The sequence below is a fragment of the Hippichthys cyanospilos genome, chromosome 4, assembly GCF_059441005.1.
Source record: "Hippichthys cyanospilos isolate Australia breed blue-spotted pipefish chromosome 4, RoL_Hcya_1.0, whole genome shotgun sequence".
Lineage (NCBI taxonomy): Eukaryota > Metazoa > Chordata > Actinopteri > Syngnathiformes > Syngnathidae > Hippichthys > Hippichthys cyanospilos.
In genome coordinates this window covers 21,312,586-21,329,527 of record NC_142372.1, presented here as the reverse complement: position 1 = coordinate 21,329,527, position 16,942 = coordinate 21,312,586, and the positions used below count along the sequence as shown (strand labels likewise).

Here is a 16,942-nt window from a genome sequence, read left to right as displayed (position 1 = left end):
TCAGTTTTGCCAGACTTTTTGTCAGCGCCACTTATTGATTTTATCTTTATCTTCTCTTGACTTTCGTGTTTATTAAACACACTCATAATTCCATCGAGTTTCGCTTGTCCTGCCTTTCTCTGCGTCTTCCAATGCGCTGTCTTAGTCCATGTTGTCAGACCTTCACAATTTAAAATAAGGTTTAAATTACAGGACTGGCTGTGGCTTTGCTTTGTTCCTTCAGAGGTTCTGCCAACTCGCAATTTGGCTTTTAATGGAAGCCTGCCATGCTGCTGAACTTAAAGATTCTTTGCAGATGTTGAAAGGCACTGACTCGATGAAACGTAGCACAGCGTCCCCTGTGCTGTGACTGTGAATGCAATGCGCAATGACTCAAAATGTGTTTATCTTGGAAAAGCAACACTCACCTTGTTTTCACAAGCTGTAGCGGCCTTTTTTGTGTGTCAGCGATATTTACCTTTTCATCGCAGAACCATCTCCTTTTCATGCAGGCCATATGAGAAGCACGACCTTGATTAAGATTTTTATTCATTTTTGTCCAGTATTCAAAAGTTGATCTTGTAGCTGGGATTACTGCGCGGTTTCATTTTTTTCATGAATACCTCTACATTGGAGATCAGTCCTACAGTCCCAAGGGTTTTGGTGACCGTTGTTATTTCACTTGTCATGCAAAGCTCGCAGTGCTTGCTTCTGTACATACCAAATTTACTCTGCGTGAAATACATTTTGCTTACGGAAACTCACATACTCAGAGGACCATTCTGTGTAATTAGCCTCTATTCGGAATTTCTTCCTCATAGTGGAACAAGTGGATGTGTTCCATCACTAATGTGTATAACTACTGTATGATTGTGAAGATTGAAGGCCTAATGCCGGCCCACGTGAGACTCAATGAGACACTTGTCAACTTGACCTCCATGACTGGCTGAGCAGAGGAGGAAGTGTCGAGGAAGAGGGCCTGTCTCGGAATGTGTTGGAAGGGGGGCATGTCAGCTCTCAGGGTACCCCCACCCCCCATCTTACTTTCTCACTCTCTCCCCGAACATATTGCCATTCAGATAATCAGCCAATTAGGTGTATATCTTTTATTTGTCATCAAATTTATGTTTCAGTTTGAATCTATGTTGGCTCTTTAGTGACCAGCTGTTGGTGATTGGAGTTTTTTCCTCAAACAAGTAAATTACATGTAAGATGGCCACGCAGGCTTTATTACTGACTACATATACAATGTAAACTCAGTTTCGTTTGTTAAATGAGAACTCGAGCCATAAGATTAGACAATACAGATTTTTAATATGTTTTAAACAAGCTTCATTTGTTCCACTAAACATGTTTCCGTCACCCAAGTATTTTGATATGATGATCTGATTTAGTGCTTTGAGTGCAAAGAAACATTTAACTTTAACTCAAAGGGCTGTTTTTTTCCATTCAGAGCAAGTTTGACATCTGGCAAACAAACAATTTGGTTTCACAAAGTTGATCAAAACCATAGCAGCAGCAATATTTCTCAACCATTTAAAAAAGAATGTTTTTAAATCATTGCACTGGTTGGCACAATTATAGTGCCGGGGGGAGGGGGCCCAATCAGTGACTGTGGGAGTCTTCAGGTACGCACACAACTCAGGTGTACCGCTGCTTCACTTAGAGCCTAGTGCGCAACTAACATGCCGCATTTAAATGAAACAAAAGGTGTCACTTTGACCACTCGCATAGCGGCGCACCCCTACCAATTGCTAATCCGTCAAACTGGTTGCATCTGTGAAATATCCATTCTTGGGTCTAATCTGCCTCTGTGCAGAAATAAAGGATGGGTTTTAGCATAGTTAGGAAAGAGCCAATCTGAATTGATTGAAATATGGAGGCTTCTATGTTGTGTGAGGAATTGCTGCCTTTATCAGCATGGTCACTCAACCCATCATTTATTATGCATATATAACCAGAAATAATCTACAAAGTCAAATTGGTACGCTCGCCCGTGCAGGAGCACATGCGTCAATGATTAATGATAAGCAAGATGTCACAAGAAGCAAATAAGTAGACTGGCTTGAAACAAATCAGGAAATTTGCAGTGATTGTAATCTGTAGAGTACCCCAAAAACATTTTCAAAGTGTTTCAACAAAATCTTGGTCCAACATTATATTGTGACAACTTAAGTTTCTTGGTCAATTATGTAATGTTTGGACAACCAGTCTGCCAGGATGAGTGATATATGTCAAACCTGAAATTCCTTGGCTCGGCTTGCAATAAAGCAGGAAACTACTCACTTTCTCTCTTCCTCTGGAAGAATTCTTTTACTCATTGGTGGAATTCTACTGGCATACTCAGATTCTAAGAAGTTGGGCAGGTTCGGAATGATTTTTTTTTTTTTTCATTGTTAAACAAGAAGCACGGGTCTATTTTTTTTTTTTTGCACTGCAACATCAAAAGATCACACAATGGAAAAACTGAGAGGGAGCAGTGAGCAACAGCGCCATTGCGGTCGACTGTGAAGCCAATGTCTGGTGATAACGCAGTCCTCTGATGGCAGAGATAGTCAAGACGCCAGCTGGATTTGTGGTGTGCTGGAATTGAAGTCACTGTTTAATTTTTGCTGTCCCAAACAAAGAAAAAATAACAGTCATTGCCAGAAGGGCGGGGTAGGGTTTCTCTTCTCTGTATTTTCTAATTTGAATCAGTGATTTAGGGGGAATTTGAGGCGGTTAAAACAAAGCATATTAGAGGTGACTGACAATAGCCAGTAGCCGAGTTCTCATCTCTTTTTCTCTGTGCAACCCCCCACCCTGAATAAAACCACCCACTTCTTTCAACACAGTGGAAGAGTCTAATAACTGGAGGGGAATCTAATCCTTGGCAGTGGATGAAAGACAAGGGTCTCCCTCACTCCCAATCTTTCTCACAGTCTTTCGCTTCATTTTTTCCATGGATGCGAGTTATGCTTGGCAGGTTCTTTACTCTCTCTCTTGCTCATTTTCCAGTTCCCTTTTTCACTCACTTTTTTTCACCCTTTGACTTCCCCATTTTCTCCCGACGTTATTCCTGCTTCCATGCAGGTTGAGTTTGGCAACAGGGAGCCTCCTTTTCCATGACCTGGAAACTTGTGAATTTTAACATAATAAACACAAGACAACAATTCAGCTTTCATGTCCATATTTTAAATAGTCGACAGAATTTTCATTCTCGTGCCTGGACCAGGCTTGAATAATGAGTCATTTTACCCTAAAATGGCAGCTTGATGCTGATTGCCTACTTTAACCCTTTACTGGGCACAGCGACCACTTTCGACGAGTAGTCCAAAAACAGGCAAAATGTCCGAAAGCGTCTGTAACAGCCGTTGCTTGAGTTCTAACGTATCCCTGAATTTCTCTAAAATCCAGAAAATTCTTGCCTGTTTAGGACTGAAAAATAGAAAAACCTGTGCCTAATAAAGGCCGTCTGCGTCTTTAGACTATCGGCCGAAAGCTGGCGCTGTGCCCCGTAAAGGCTTACTGGTCAGTGACCACCAATCCAAGACACCTCAGGCTCTATTGTTGAAATACCAGCGTATCGCGATATCCTTGGAGTCGTAATATTTGATCTGCTTATTTGTGAATTTAGCTGATTGTTCTGTGCCAAGCTTTACCAGGGTGTGTCCTTGACATGCGCCCATCGCAGTTGACGATTGACGATAAAGTGTTTGCCTAACCCTTAAAATAAGGCCGGTATGGCACAAACCACCATATTTAAGGAGGTATAATTAGGCTTAATAATCATTTTATATCTATTTTGATCATGCAAAATTACCAAAATCTGGTATGAGTCACCTCCAAGCAGATTGAGACTGTGGAAGTGTCTCATTTAAGAAAAAAAGAGCCCCTCAAGTGATTTGCTTGCACGAGCATATGTGCTGAAGTTACAATTTAGAGTAATGTTGTGTGTTGGTGCGCAATTTATACTAAAATGATTGTCAGACAATATATGATTGAACTATAACTCCAGCTACTTACATAAAAAGGGACTCATACTAATTTAATAAGTACTTGTATACAACAAGGTAATGTCTCTGGAGTGCCTGCATGTCCATCAAGCACAACCTTACTTAACAGGAGTTAGAAATCTTTTAATCTGTAGGGCCTCTTACTTCATTTCATATTCATGAGCCTGCTTCCACAAGAAGCAAACAGCCAGCTTCACCGAAAAGCGGATGACAGCCAGTTCTCCGAGCAAAATCAGACAAGATGGTCACATACTAGAGTGCGCGGCTCCGTCAGCCCACTGTTAGGCATACATTTTCTTTGGAAAGCCCCAGATGATCAAAGTTTAGGCTCCAGAAACGAAAACCAGACCTGCTTGTTCATTTGCCTGAGACAGGGCCAGGCATGAAATGATTTCAGCAAGACAAGAAATAATATTGTTGATTTCAATGGATGTTTCGATGATAAGTGACGAAGACTCCTTAACCTTTTTAAATGGTGAACAAAATGCAAAACAGTTCTACTTTACGTTGAAAAGCATTAAAAACATTCAAACGCAGACAGCGGGGAGACTGTTTGACACTGAGATTGGCACTAAGGGACAGCGCTTTTGAAATGAAACAACAAAGGTTACTTATCTAATTGGTAAACAGTGCAGTTAAAGGTTGACTGTCTTAAATGCTTGCAGATCGCGGTAATTGCTGCCAGCCCTGGCATCCAGATGAATGCGTACAGGCACGCACAATCTCCCAGACGCACATTTCCTCGACCCAAACATAAACATACTGATAACCTCTCATTTTAACCCGTCTTAAAAAATTCCATTGAAGAACTTGGCTTCCCACAAGCTCCTCCCTTCCACTGCGCTCTCACACAAGGTCATTATACCTTGAGTTGGAGAAGAGCCAAGCTGAGCCTGATGGCAGTAAGAACCCCGCCAGAAACATTAAACATGACATGCCGCGCCACACATTCATGAGTGATCTTGTTTGTGTTTTGCTTCTGACGTCACCAAATAAGTGGAGCCATTGGTTTATTTAAAATATAATTGCGTGGCGGTTTTCTGTTACCAAGCACTCCTCGTTTTTACTTCATTCCACAATGACACATTTGTAAGGGTTTACGGCTATAATTACAATTCATAAGACAAGAAAGAAGAAAAAGACAACTTGATCCATCTTGTAAGTGATATGGAAAAAAATTTTGCCCTCCCCCTCAAAGAAATATTCAGTCAGTAATTAAATATCTGCCAAAGCTTAATTCTAAGTATGCATTTCAAGATTTTAAGCTACACCTAGATCTACACACATACCGCTGGATTACTGCAAGTCGAGACTTTTCTTCTACTAAACACACTGGGAAGGTGAGTTAGAGATAGTGCGTGCTCTTTGTCTGAGAAGTGGTGTCTCATTACATTTTGAACTGATTTATTTACATGTTCTGCTGTTGCTTTCTTACATATCTCACGGACAACGGAAAAGTATTTGTTTCCATGCCTGCAACTGGTCAGGGGCATTCTTTTGTAAAGTCGATTTGGAAAACAGCTGATGTAATGTGCATGTCAGGCCAGTAGTTGGCAATGTTAGGAAATACGATATGCACTCACACTATTACTATTTGTTCTCCAGGGGTTTCAATTAATAACTTTTTTTTAAAATTTTATTTATTCTGTTTGTCTGCATATATGTGGGTTTTAAATTTGAGTAGAGTAGAGTTGGGTCTTGACTGGAAGCTGTAAAGGAGTACTTTTATTTAAATCCTGTACCCCCGTTTGAGAACCACTGGTCTAGATAATGCACTTTGACAAAGATCTGGACTTGACCTGATCCAATTCTATGTCTTGCAAAAAGATAGAAATGTCTTTAAAGTTCTGGTTCCAGGACGGCTTCCTCATCCTCTTCCTATCTGTTCAGGCGTTCACTCAAAGTGTTAAAATGCTGCAGCCTTCCCCATGGTGTACCAAGTTTGTTTTATGTCTACTTTGTGGAAAAACTATGCTTGTGAGCTCATAAAATCTTGCTGTGTTTCCGTTTGTGTTACCTTATTACAGGTGTGTGCATTTATATGCGTGTGTGTGCGTGTGTGTGTGTGTGTGTGTGTATGTGCATTTGCGTGTGTGTGCGTGTGTGTGATTGGAGAGCTGTAAAAACTTCAGACTGCAGGAGTTGCCAGCCTGGAATTCACTAATGACACACGTGGGGCTCAAATGAGATGTGCAATTTTGTGCGCATGCGTTTGTGTGTATGTGAGAGTGTGTATGCACAATAATAGTTTGTTTGGAACCACTAAACCCAGTTTTGAGGTGCTATCTCATCATGTAGCGATTGCTTGTTTTTTGTGCCTATTTTGCTCAGAACAACACTAGCCGTCCTTCTTTTTGCCAAACAAATGCCTCAGTACCCCCAAATTAAAATAGCAGCCGCATACATACCGTACCTAAACTCGATACCAGTTTCACCCAAACGCAGCTTGGTAATTTAAAAAGAGGGAGCCCTTTCTGCTTGAAGAAGTGGGGGTGCTCCAGTAGAATATGACAGGAATGGGGCCATGGGCACATGGGTCTTTAAATCCTCTGTGTCAGTAGAGTCTCTGGAGAAAAATAATGGCATCACTGTGAGGGAGTTAATGTGAGCTGATAGCATTAGGGCTTCGGGATGGAGGGGGGTCATGGGTTCACAGGCTCGCACAAGGTTGACAGAGAGCTGAATGCGTCCCACCCCTTTCGTCTTTGCTAGCTTGCACCTTCGCCTTCACAATGTTCGTGATGTCCATACATATTTTGGTGGTGAGCGATTGCAGTTTTCTTATATGAAATGACGTAAGCTTTTCTTTCTTGTTTTGAGTTTTCGTTATTTACAAATACTACGTACTGTACATTACACAATGGAGACAACAAAACAAAACAAACAAAAAACCCCCCCCGCAAACTTCACATTGAAAATGTTTATGTCTAATATAGGCCCATTCACCAGTTATTTTCTGCCAGGCTGTATTGTAGAAAAGACTAAGCCATCAAACAAAATCACAAATGTATTTATTGATATTTTTAGTTGTACAGTACCTACTAGGGTTAAAAAAAGGGTTAATTTCAGGGATCCATGCTTCAAGTCGGGGAACAAGCATCTTGTGGGCAGGCTCAGCCCCTTATAGCTGAGCACACTAAAACAGTATTTTTGTGCTTCTAATGGAAAAATAAGTCAAACTCTTAAGTATTATACAATGATGTTTAATGGTCAAATTTAGAACCAAATGTTATGTCACGTAAAGTGCAGAAACTGGTCCCGGAAACTTACAGTACACAAAAGTAGAAAAGTGGAAAGTCCTCATAATCAAAAAACCTAGACCTGATTGTGAGCTTGAAGTTCTGACAGTGTGACTGAGAGCTAATATACTTCCTGACTTAATCATAAATGGTATACAAAAACAAACTAAAGAACCATACCAGCTGCATGGCAACTGATACATCAAGGAACTAACCAGTCACAACCGTGAATATAAGACCCTATATGAGAAAAAAAATCCTTCAATGTACTATGAGATCTTGTCTGGACAGAGATCAAGATATTAAATACATTCCTGAGAAGGTAAAGTGGAGTTTAAAGTAAACAGCTTTTAAGCATGTTTCCTCTCATGTACAGTAGACAGAGGAAGCAATTTCCAACATCATTAATATTAAAAACAAAGAGATATTGAGAATAGTGAAAAAGCTTTACAGAAGGGCCGTTGGTTTGAAATGTTTAGACCTCACAAGCTGCTCTTTTTCTATTGTTTGTTGTGGCTACATTGTATATATCAGTGTTGAAAATCAAAGTCCAGTATAGTTGTAGTATAGTAAAAATGTGTGCTTGGCCGCTATGGCTTTGTTCCCGGGTTTGCAATGCACTTTTTCTGGGCCCAGCATGATCTTCTGCGCCTGCGCACAAGGTCACAAAATACAGCTAGGACAAAATATGTACAATAGATTACCATATTTTCCACACTATAAGACGCAACGGATTATAAGGCGCACCCTCAATTAATGACATATTTTCAAACCTTTTCCATATATAAGGCGCACCGGATTATAAGGCGCACCCTCACTTAATGACATATTTTCAAACTTTTTCAATCACAATATAGTAATACTCAAAGTAATAACAATAATAACTCAAATAACAACTGTAAACTCTCAATAGCATAATAAGTCAATGTCAATATGAGCAACCTTGTTCAACTGTAAACACACAAAAGAAACAGGTAAAGTTTACTTTATCACATCATTCCCCATCTACGAATCCCAATCTCAATTTTGATCGATATATAAGGTACACCTGATGATAAGGTGCACCTTGTGGTGTTTCTAACTAACCAATCTGTGTTGAAATAGGTAAAGAATTAGACAAGACATTATTTATTTCTGTAAGCCAAACACAGTCATCTCAATATAAGTGAATGAAAGAAATGACGGAGGACTCTCAGCTCGAGATGCCGGCTGGTCAAGGCTCCCTTTAGCGGCTATTTAACTTTATGCCTCTCCCTGGGTACCTTCCAACATTATCGACGCATCTGCGCAAGCACATTTCCCGTATTCCCGATCAAGTGACCTGAATCCTGAGCCTTTTAGCCATTGTGCATTACGGTGTACTGTGTTTGCGCTCATAATTGTCGACTACAAGTACAAATGATTCCTCTTTTTCTCACCGACAGAGACCGGTACCTCCCTCGGGTCCCTCGGGTCCACGACCTCTAGCGGACATCGTTCCTACTGGTGCAGTGTTGCTTACTGGGAACAGCGCACTCGTGTGGGCCGGCTTTACCCAGCCTACGAACCCTCGCTCAGCATCTTCTATGACCTACCTCAGGGCACGGGCCTCTGCCTCAGCCAACTGCACACCAACGCCGAGCACAGTCGTCGCGACGACCGAGGCGGCCACGGCTCATCCGTACTCCCGGGCTTCACCGGCCATGGGGGGAACAGCAGCAGCGTCCAACAGATCCGCAGTAAAATTGGCCACGGCATTGTGCTGAGCCGTGAGCCGGACGGAGTGTGGGTGTACAACCGCAGCCAGCACCCGGTCTTTGTCCACTCGCCCACCCTGGACCTTCTGAGCGCTGGAGGACTGAGCGTCAAGAGGCTTATGCCAGGCTTCTCCCTCAAGATGTTTGACTATGAGTGCTCCAAGTGGATGGCCGAGCATGGCGTGAAGCCCGAAAGTCAGGAGGGGCCCTGGGATCCCCATAGTGTTCGTATTAGTTTTGCTAAAGGATGGGGCCCCTGCTACTCCAGGCAGTTCATAACTTCCTGCCCGTGCTGGCTAGAGGTGCTTCTTAACAGCCACAGATAGCAGCCAGCCTGTAATCCACCTAGATTTAATATAAAGCTTATATATTTTATAAATATATTATTGTGTAAATATTTCCTTTTGCCTTTTTACAATGCAATTATTTATGTGTATATGGACAAAACAAAAAGGAACAAGAAAATGCACTTTTCATTCTTTATACATGCATTAGAGAGTTTCTCAGTGTCTTTTTGCAAATATAGATATCCGGTCTATGTTTTCATAATTTCACGATTTCAAAGTACACCTTACAACGTCAATAAAGCATTTGTATTAAATTAAATGTTCAATGGTGTCCTCTTAGCTCTTCAAATCTCCAATTTCATTGTACACCTGTACAACGACAGTCAAGGCGGTGGTTTAGTGTGGTTTAGGTGGTCTAGTGTCGTTTAGTTCTTGAACATGATCAAAAATTCAGTTGTACACCACTTTAGATCTACTACAACCATAACAAAAATTATATGTTTCTAAAATGAATCATGCATCATGCAATGCAATCAATGCATTCTTTTCTAGAATGTATGATTGCATTGTATCAAATAAATATCCATCAAATATTTTTTTTGCAAGTTTTTAACCCTTCCAATTGCATCACTTCAGACTTCTTTTCACACTTATGATATGCACTCAATATTTCCACTGTACAAAAATCACAGCTATTTAAAGCCTCGTTTTTATACAATGGTATTTTCACCTACAGTATATTTGTTGCCAACAGTGAGTGCAAGCTGGCAGTTTGAACACGCAATTTAGCACCCGTTATTTGGAATCTTGGTTAAAGATTGCAATCTTATTAAATTACGCAAGGCATACCACCAAATGTGCATGAAATCTGTTAGTTCAGCATTAGTAATTTTTTTGAAGAATCCCCCCCACCCCAAAAAAAATAAAAGGGATCTCTTAAGCTACAACTACAATGACCAGCTTCAAAATATAGGCGCATAGTAAGCCAAAGTATTCATCAAAAACATTGTTGTATTGCTAAAGTTGTATTATTGCAAGGAAGATGTTGCCATGTTCGAAAAATAATATCAACATTTAATGTGAAAACCATTTCATGACAAATAAATGAACAAATAAAATTAGAGTTCTACGAGAAATTGCATGACAACTTATGATGTAATATAATATAATATAATATTATGATGTTATGATGTGATATAATAGGGAAAAACTCTTCAATGCTTTAATTAAAAAAACGTTGAGTAATTATTTAATTGTACAAAAATATACGCAAATTATATAAAGTCACTCATATAAGTGAATTACAAATCTATTAATTTCAAGGGAAATACCTGGCACGAAAGAAAATGCAAACGAGCTATATGCATACAGTGCAGCACTATAGAACATGATGAAGATAAGAACTAATATGATCTCGCATGTTATCCACAGTTACAGTTAGTTGCTGGATCAACAAGCAAACAAACTTATTTTGGGTACATTATCATACACCAACATTCTTACAAAGAAAATACAACTTACAGACAGTCGTGGGCCAGATTTCACAGAGAAAAAACAATGTGTGCATCACCGACTTACTGCGCTCAAAACCACACCATCCTTGTCACTACAAAATGTAATATCAACAGCAGCCAAAGGCGGTGCCAAAAAACAATCAAGCCAAAAAAAACAAAAAAAGCACAAATGCACAATACCACAGTTCCAAAACATTATTTCGGGTGCAGCCAATGAAGCCCGGTACCAGTTAATCAGCGGACAAATACCAGACCACTGTTATACCACTCTTTTCGAATCATTGTTAGACCACACAATTTTCTCTTGCTTTTTGGGTTCCTAATACATCAGGGCAATAAAGATTTGAACCTTAATACCGTTTTTGCTGAAGCCACTTTTGCCCAAATGATCAAAATAATTTATCAACAATAGCACTGACTATCAACACAAAATGTCTGGACCAAACTCAATAACAAAATAACATTAATTGTTTACGACTAAATTACTCAACGCTTACAATGAGTATTTAGTGTGTTTTTGCAGCTGTTTGATGCTTGAAACGTCTGCACGTTGACAACGCATACTACAAGGAAAAGCTTCACTGCTACCTGTCAGCAGATCACACAATACTGAGTGCAAAAACAAGTTTGAAAACCTATTAAAATGTCTTTATACATGTATGAATCACAATGAAGTCAAACTATTTTTGTGGCATAAAGTGGAAGAAAACAAAGCACATAAGTGAACTCTGACACAACAAACCGTAATAGGGCACTTGGACCCCAAGTTGAGAGAGTCCTGCTTACGGCATCCTGTTTGAGTCTTTAAACAAAACAATTATTTACAGTACATTTAGCTAAGTGGAAGGAAGAAAAAAAAGGAAGAAAACGCCATGTAAGCAATGAAAAGCTGTAAAAACAAAACTTTCTGCAGACACTCGGCAAGCATCTTGCTCAAACCTATGATTAGCTTTTAGTTGAAGAAGGTTCCGCAAGTCAGTCACAGCCCTCAAATCTGAAAAAGGGCCTCACGCTACACTAAGATTGAAGCTTAACTTAAAAACGGTTAGGGTTATATGCAGCTAATTTTAAACTCTAATTCGTGAAGAAAAACTGATAGTATATGTTGTAATAGTAGCTTTTGTAAATGCCCAGAAGAACCAAATACATACGTATTACTTCCAAATCATTCCTAAGCGTATTTCAGGCAACTATCTTCTCAAAGGTTACAATTTGTGGTCAGGATACAATAGATGGATGGAGAGGGGCTGTATAAAGCATTCCATGTTTCACCTACATCTTTTTTTGATGTTTCTTTTTGCATCATCCGCTTCATATGAAATGTCTTTTCTCTTCTCCGTCACCATCACAGTACATGCCTTCTCTGTTCTTTTCTTTTATTGGTGTGATGGAAAACAAACCATCATGAGTTGGGGGGCTTGTTGTTGTTTTTGTTTCATCTTTATGCTGCAGCCTGTCAGAGGATGAAAACAGCCTGAGTCCCTTCGTTGCAATCCAGCTTAACAGGGTCTCATTTTTTCCAGAATATGATGTTGTCACCGTGAAAATGAATACAAGATGAGCAATAAAAGCCATTTTGTTTTTGCTGGCCAACAGTATGCAAGCGGAGTATTTATGTTTGCCATATGCTAATAATACAGAGCAATTTGAATGAATTTCCCCAATGCACGACTCCGTTTTGGCGTTTAGTGAAACCCTGATGTAATTGGGAAAGAAATGCATTTTAAATAAGTTATTAACTACATATTTAGCAATTACATTGAATGGCAGTCAAAAATCAAGACTACGGCACATTGTTATTAAAAACGCCTGAAGGAAATAAATCTGGTGACAACTATGATGCGTGGGGTTAAAAGTAACGTTCTCCACTTGAGTTATTAAAAGTCTCCAAGGCAATACGCACCAAAAAAAACAAAAAGAAAAAAAAACTGCAGTTAGATTTTGGAGCTTGCGTCCAGTCCCTTAATATCAAGTTTGACACTAGAATACAATTTTCACAAGCATCTGCTGAAAGGACAACTATTCTCACAGCTCATTGACAATCTGAGATTTGTGCCAAGTTCACACAGGATGACTTCCGAATTTAGATTCTTTTTTTTTTAAATAAAGCTGAACATGGATATTACATAACAAAACTCCTCTGGTCACAATTACCATGTCATTCTAACATACTGAAATTAAATTGCAAAAATTGGATGACTTCCACCTCTACACAGCATCAACATCTTGGCAACAATAAGACCACATTAAAGGGAAGTTTACACAGCAAAAATGTACACACAAAACCTAGGCATCATGAAATAGTTTCTCGAGAATGCTATAACTGTGATAAGTACTTGATGCATCACAAACTGTGGAAGTGTTCCAGTTGCTCTGCCTTGTGTTTTTCATCATTTCAATGCTATTGCTATTTTTTTTTATTAACATTGATTTATTTATTTTTTTGTGTTTGATTTATCATCCTGATTTTTTATTTAACTGTGAGGGATTCCCCAGCCAACGGAAAGTGAGGCACTTGATTCAATTTGAAAGCATGCAGAGTTCAGTGTGAGTTTCATAAGCACAATTAAAAGCATGAAATCACCCTTCAAAGTACAATTAGCTGAAAGAAAGAGGGCTCACTAACATTTCACTGGAAAAAATAACTAAGATGTTTTTTTCTGAGACTTCAGCCTTCTCAATACATCAATATGAGAAGATTGAAAGTGAATTAAAATGATTGTCGTCCGTATGGTTTTGACCATAAATGGTTACCCACCTGGCTCACCCTTCCAATGAGTGGCCGAAGTGCTGTTTATTTTCCAGCCTGTCTTTGTTTTTCAATTTTAAGCACTATGTCTGTCAGGCATAGTGTAATTATATGGAGACAGAGACACAGGAAGGGGAGTTGCTCGAGACAGCCTTCTTCTCTTTCAGCCATGACCAGTATACTGCCTGGAGCTCCTGGCCTTTTGAAGATCAGCCAAGACACTCCTCAAGTCCTTTTTAACCCTTTTGAAACATCTAAAGATCATTCTCACGGTGTACCTGGTTGTCTCAGAGCAGCCCAACATTGCACTGGTTTAGATTTGCCATGTGTCAATGAAAACTTGGACCTTACATGGCATTCTTCTACGAACGCATTCAGTATTCTCTAAATTGGAATATTTGCCTTTTTTGAGTTGACACAAAGTAAAGACCAACGTTAGGTAATGTGTTTGTTACTGTAGTTTGGACCGATCAGGCGCATGTCAGTTTTCTTGAAAATTGACAGAGGGCCTTGTAATTCAGAGCGCCTTATCTATGGATGGATGTCAGCTTCTCATTTTGCCGTCTTTAATACAAATTCCTTTCAACTCCGTTTGGGTTCTCATTTTGATCTGTATGTAATAACTAACAGGCTATGTTTTTGTCACATCAGAATTTAAAATATTTCTGATTCCATGTCAAAGAATCATGAGAACTGTAGTAGGGTAACGGCATTTAGCATTAGCCAAAGAAATAACACAACCACCGCTCACCAGATTGACTCGATGGTCAAACTGTTTCCTTTGTCTACCATAGAATCCTCTCCGCCACTTGAAGGAACCCCTGTCTAGCAACACAGCGAAAAAAAGCACGCCACGAGCTGATATTTTTTTTCTGATCTAAACCTAATGTGAGCTGGTCTGAAATAATGTCCCTAAATTGATTAAAAACATACTGTGCAATAGTAAAAACTATGCATTTAAAGAGATACTCAACACCCTACCAGACTCTTCAGACATACAATACTTGAGAAATATAATGCAACTTATAACCAGGTGCGCCCCATGTAGAAAATTACCGGGTACTTGAAATAGACTCATCCATTAATATTTTGCCAAAATATATGGTGTGGCAAATGGGCCAAAAAATCAATGGAAAGCTAAATAAAATAAATAAAACAATAATAAATAAATAAAACAGTAATAACAACAACAACTAATACACAAACAATCACAACAACAATGATAATAACCATAATAAGTCTGTCCCTTAATGTAGTTGACACTGTTGCATGTATTAGATTAGGCATACAGTACTTCATTGGTGTAAGGTGTAACTGTATTCAGTACCGCTTGCACCAACAACACTTTTCAGTCATAAGTCAAATACAACGAAAGAAAAAATGTGGTTTCAAAGTCCCAAATACGTGTTTTCAAGACAAAGGACTGTTCTATATCTTTGAGTGTTGGGACAACAACATTCTACAACATGAGCCACTTCAGTGTGTTTGCACTTAACATGTTATCTTATGCCAAAGACAGACAATCTTGTCTTTGTATGTTTGACAAGATCAAGCTAAGGTGGGTCTTATCAAACAGACTTTGTGCGTGACATGTAACAGAAGTTGTGCCAAGAAGAGGCCTTGGAGAGGAATTGCTGCAGGCAGATGACTATTCAATAACACTCAGAAAATTGTGTGGTTTATGTTCAAACATAAACACACAAGTGCTTTGTTTGTTTGCTTGTTTAATCCAAACCTGAGGCTACAACCTTTGATTTTGCGTTGTAATCTGAGAAATTATGTTAAAAGAGGGTTGCAGTGAATACTCAATTTACCATTGCCAGACATATTTGTGGGAGAACTGCGAAAATAAAAGCTCCGAGTTACAGTATGTCAAGTTGTACACCACTTTGGATCCACAAGCATAACAATATTTAACACTAACAATAATTAACACGCCCTTACCACCAGAGGTTGCCCTCTTCCATTGTCTAGTTATGAATCAGGGTCATTTGGGTGAAACTTCAAACCAAAATAGGCAAACTCCTCTCCAGTTTCTTTTGGTGATTGTGTTCGGGACGCCGAATATGATGCAAAACCATAAGGTTGTTTGCGGGTATTTTGATGCCTGCAAAAAGAAAATTCCCTCATTGTAAGAAACATAATAAAGAGCAGATCAAAGAAGACCCGGCGCTCAAAATCAAATGAACATACTTCTGTCAGTTGATAGGAAATCTTTTTTTAGGTTGGGGGGTGCTCAGAAGATAAAAGCAGAGGTAGTGACAAGACGATTGAAAACGAATGCAAAAAAATCCATTTTACAATAAGTGCAGACCACAAAATTGAGTACAAAACAAAACCGCTTTGGATTTCATATTGTTATTGTTGACAGATAAAAGGTTGTCTTTGCAGACATGCTTGAGCAGGACATGCAAGCAAAAAACGCCTATTTTTCTTCTTGGGGAGGTTGAAATGTTTTCCATATTGTGGGAGTCTAAATGGATGCAGGAAATGCTGTCACTCCACTCTGCTTTCCAAACTTCCAGAATGAGGTTTTGGCTGTGGCATATGCCAGTGCAGTAAATTCCAGCGCAGCACCGACCCAGCTCAGGTTTCCTACTGTTGGTAGAGAGACTTTCGCAGTCTCCACCCTCGCTTGGTTTTCAAGATAAAATGGGCTGATTTTATTCCTTTTACAATGAACGCTGCTTGAAGTAACCCGATGGCACAATTTGATCCATTAAATGCTGCCCACACGTGTATGGTAAAGGCATTGTCAAAAAACTTTCATTTGAATGGTGAAATAGTAACAACAGTTGTTTTTTTTTAAGCCCTTTTTTTCATGAGTTGTAATTTTACTGTCTTCAATAACACACAAACAGTATAGACATATATATATATATATATATATATATATATATATATATATATATATATATATATATATATATATATATATATATATATATATATATATATATATATATATATATATATATATATATATATATATATATATATATATATATATATATATATATATATATATATATATATGTACACACACACACACACACACATTGTAAAACGATTAAAATCACCTCATTTTACTCCTATGAAAACTCATTCTATTTGTTTTTTTCTGTAATTTAAAAATCAAAAGTGCTATGAAAACGCTACATTTCCCACTGGTGGGTTTATGCTGCCCTCTATTGACCAAAAATAACCTCATGCTTTTTGACATTCATCCATCCATCCATAGCTCTACAGCTGCTCATCGTCTCAGGCATCGCAGGCTCGCTGTTGCCAATCCCAGTTGACTTTGGGCACTAGGCGGGGGACACCCTGAACTTGCTGCCAGCCAATTGCAGGGCAAACCGAAGTGAACAACCATTCACACACCCAGTCACACCTAATGACAATTTAGTGTGTCCAATACACCTGCCATGTGTGTTTTTAGAGTG

General features: G+C 39.0%; 1 protein-coding gene across 1 annotated transcript in view; it reads left to right on the top strand.

Moving 5' to 3' along the window:
- Positions 1-9,562, top strand: part of LOC148424984 (SMAD family member 6-like) — a 21,011-nt gene extending 11,449 nt beyond the window's left edge. The window contains exon 4 of the mRNA XM_088414050.1: positions 8,638-9,562. Within this exon, the coding sequence (XP_088270176.1) occupies positions 8,638-9,275 (638 nt within the window). The 3' untranslated portion in view covers positions 9,276-9,562. The remainder of the gene's footprint in view (positions 1-8,637) is intronic.
- Positions 9,563-16,942: the final 7,380 nt, after the last annotated feature.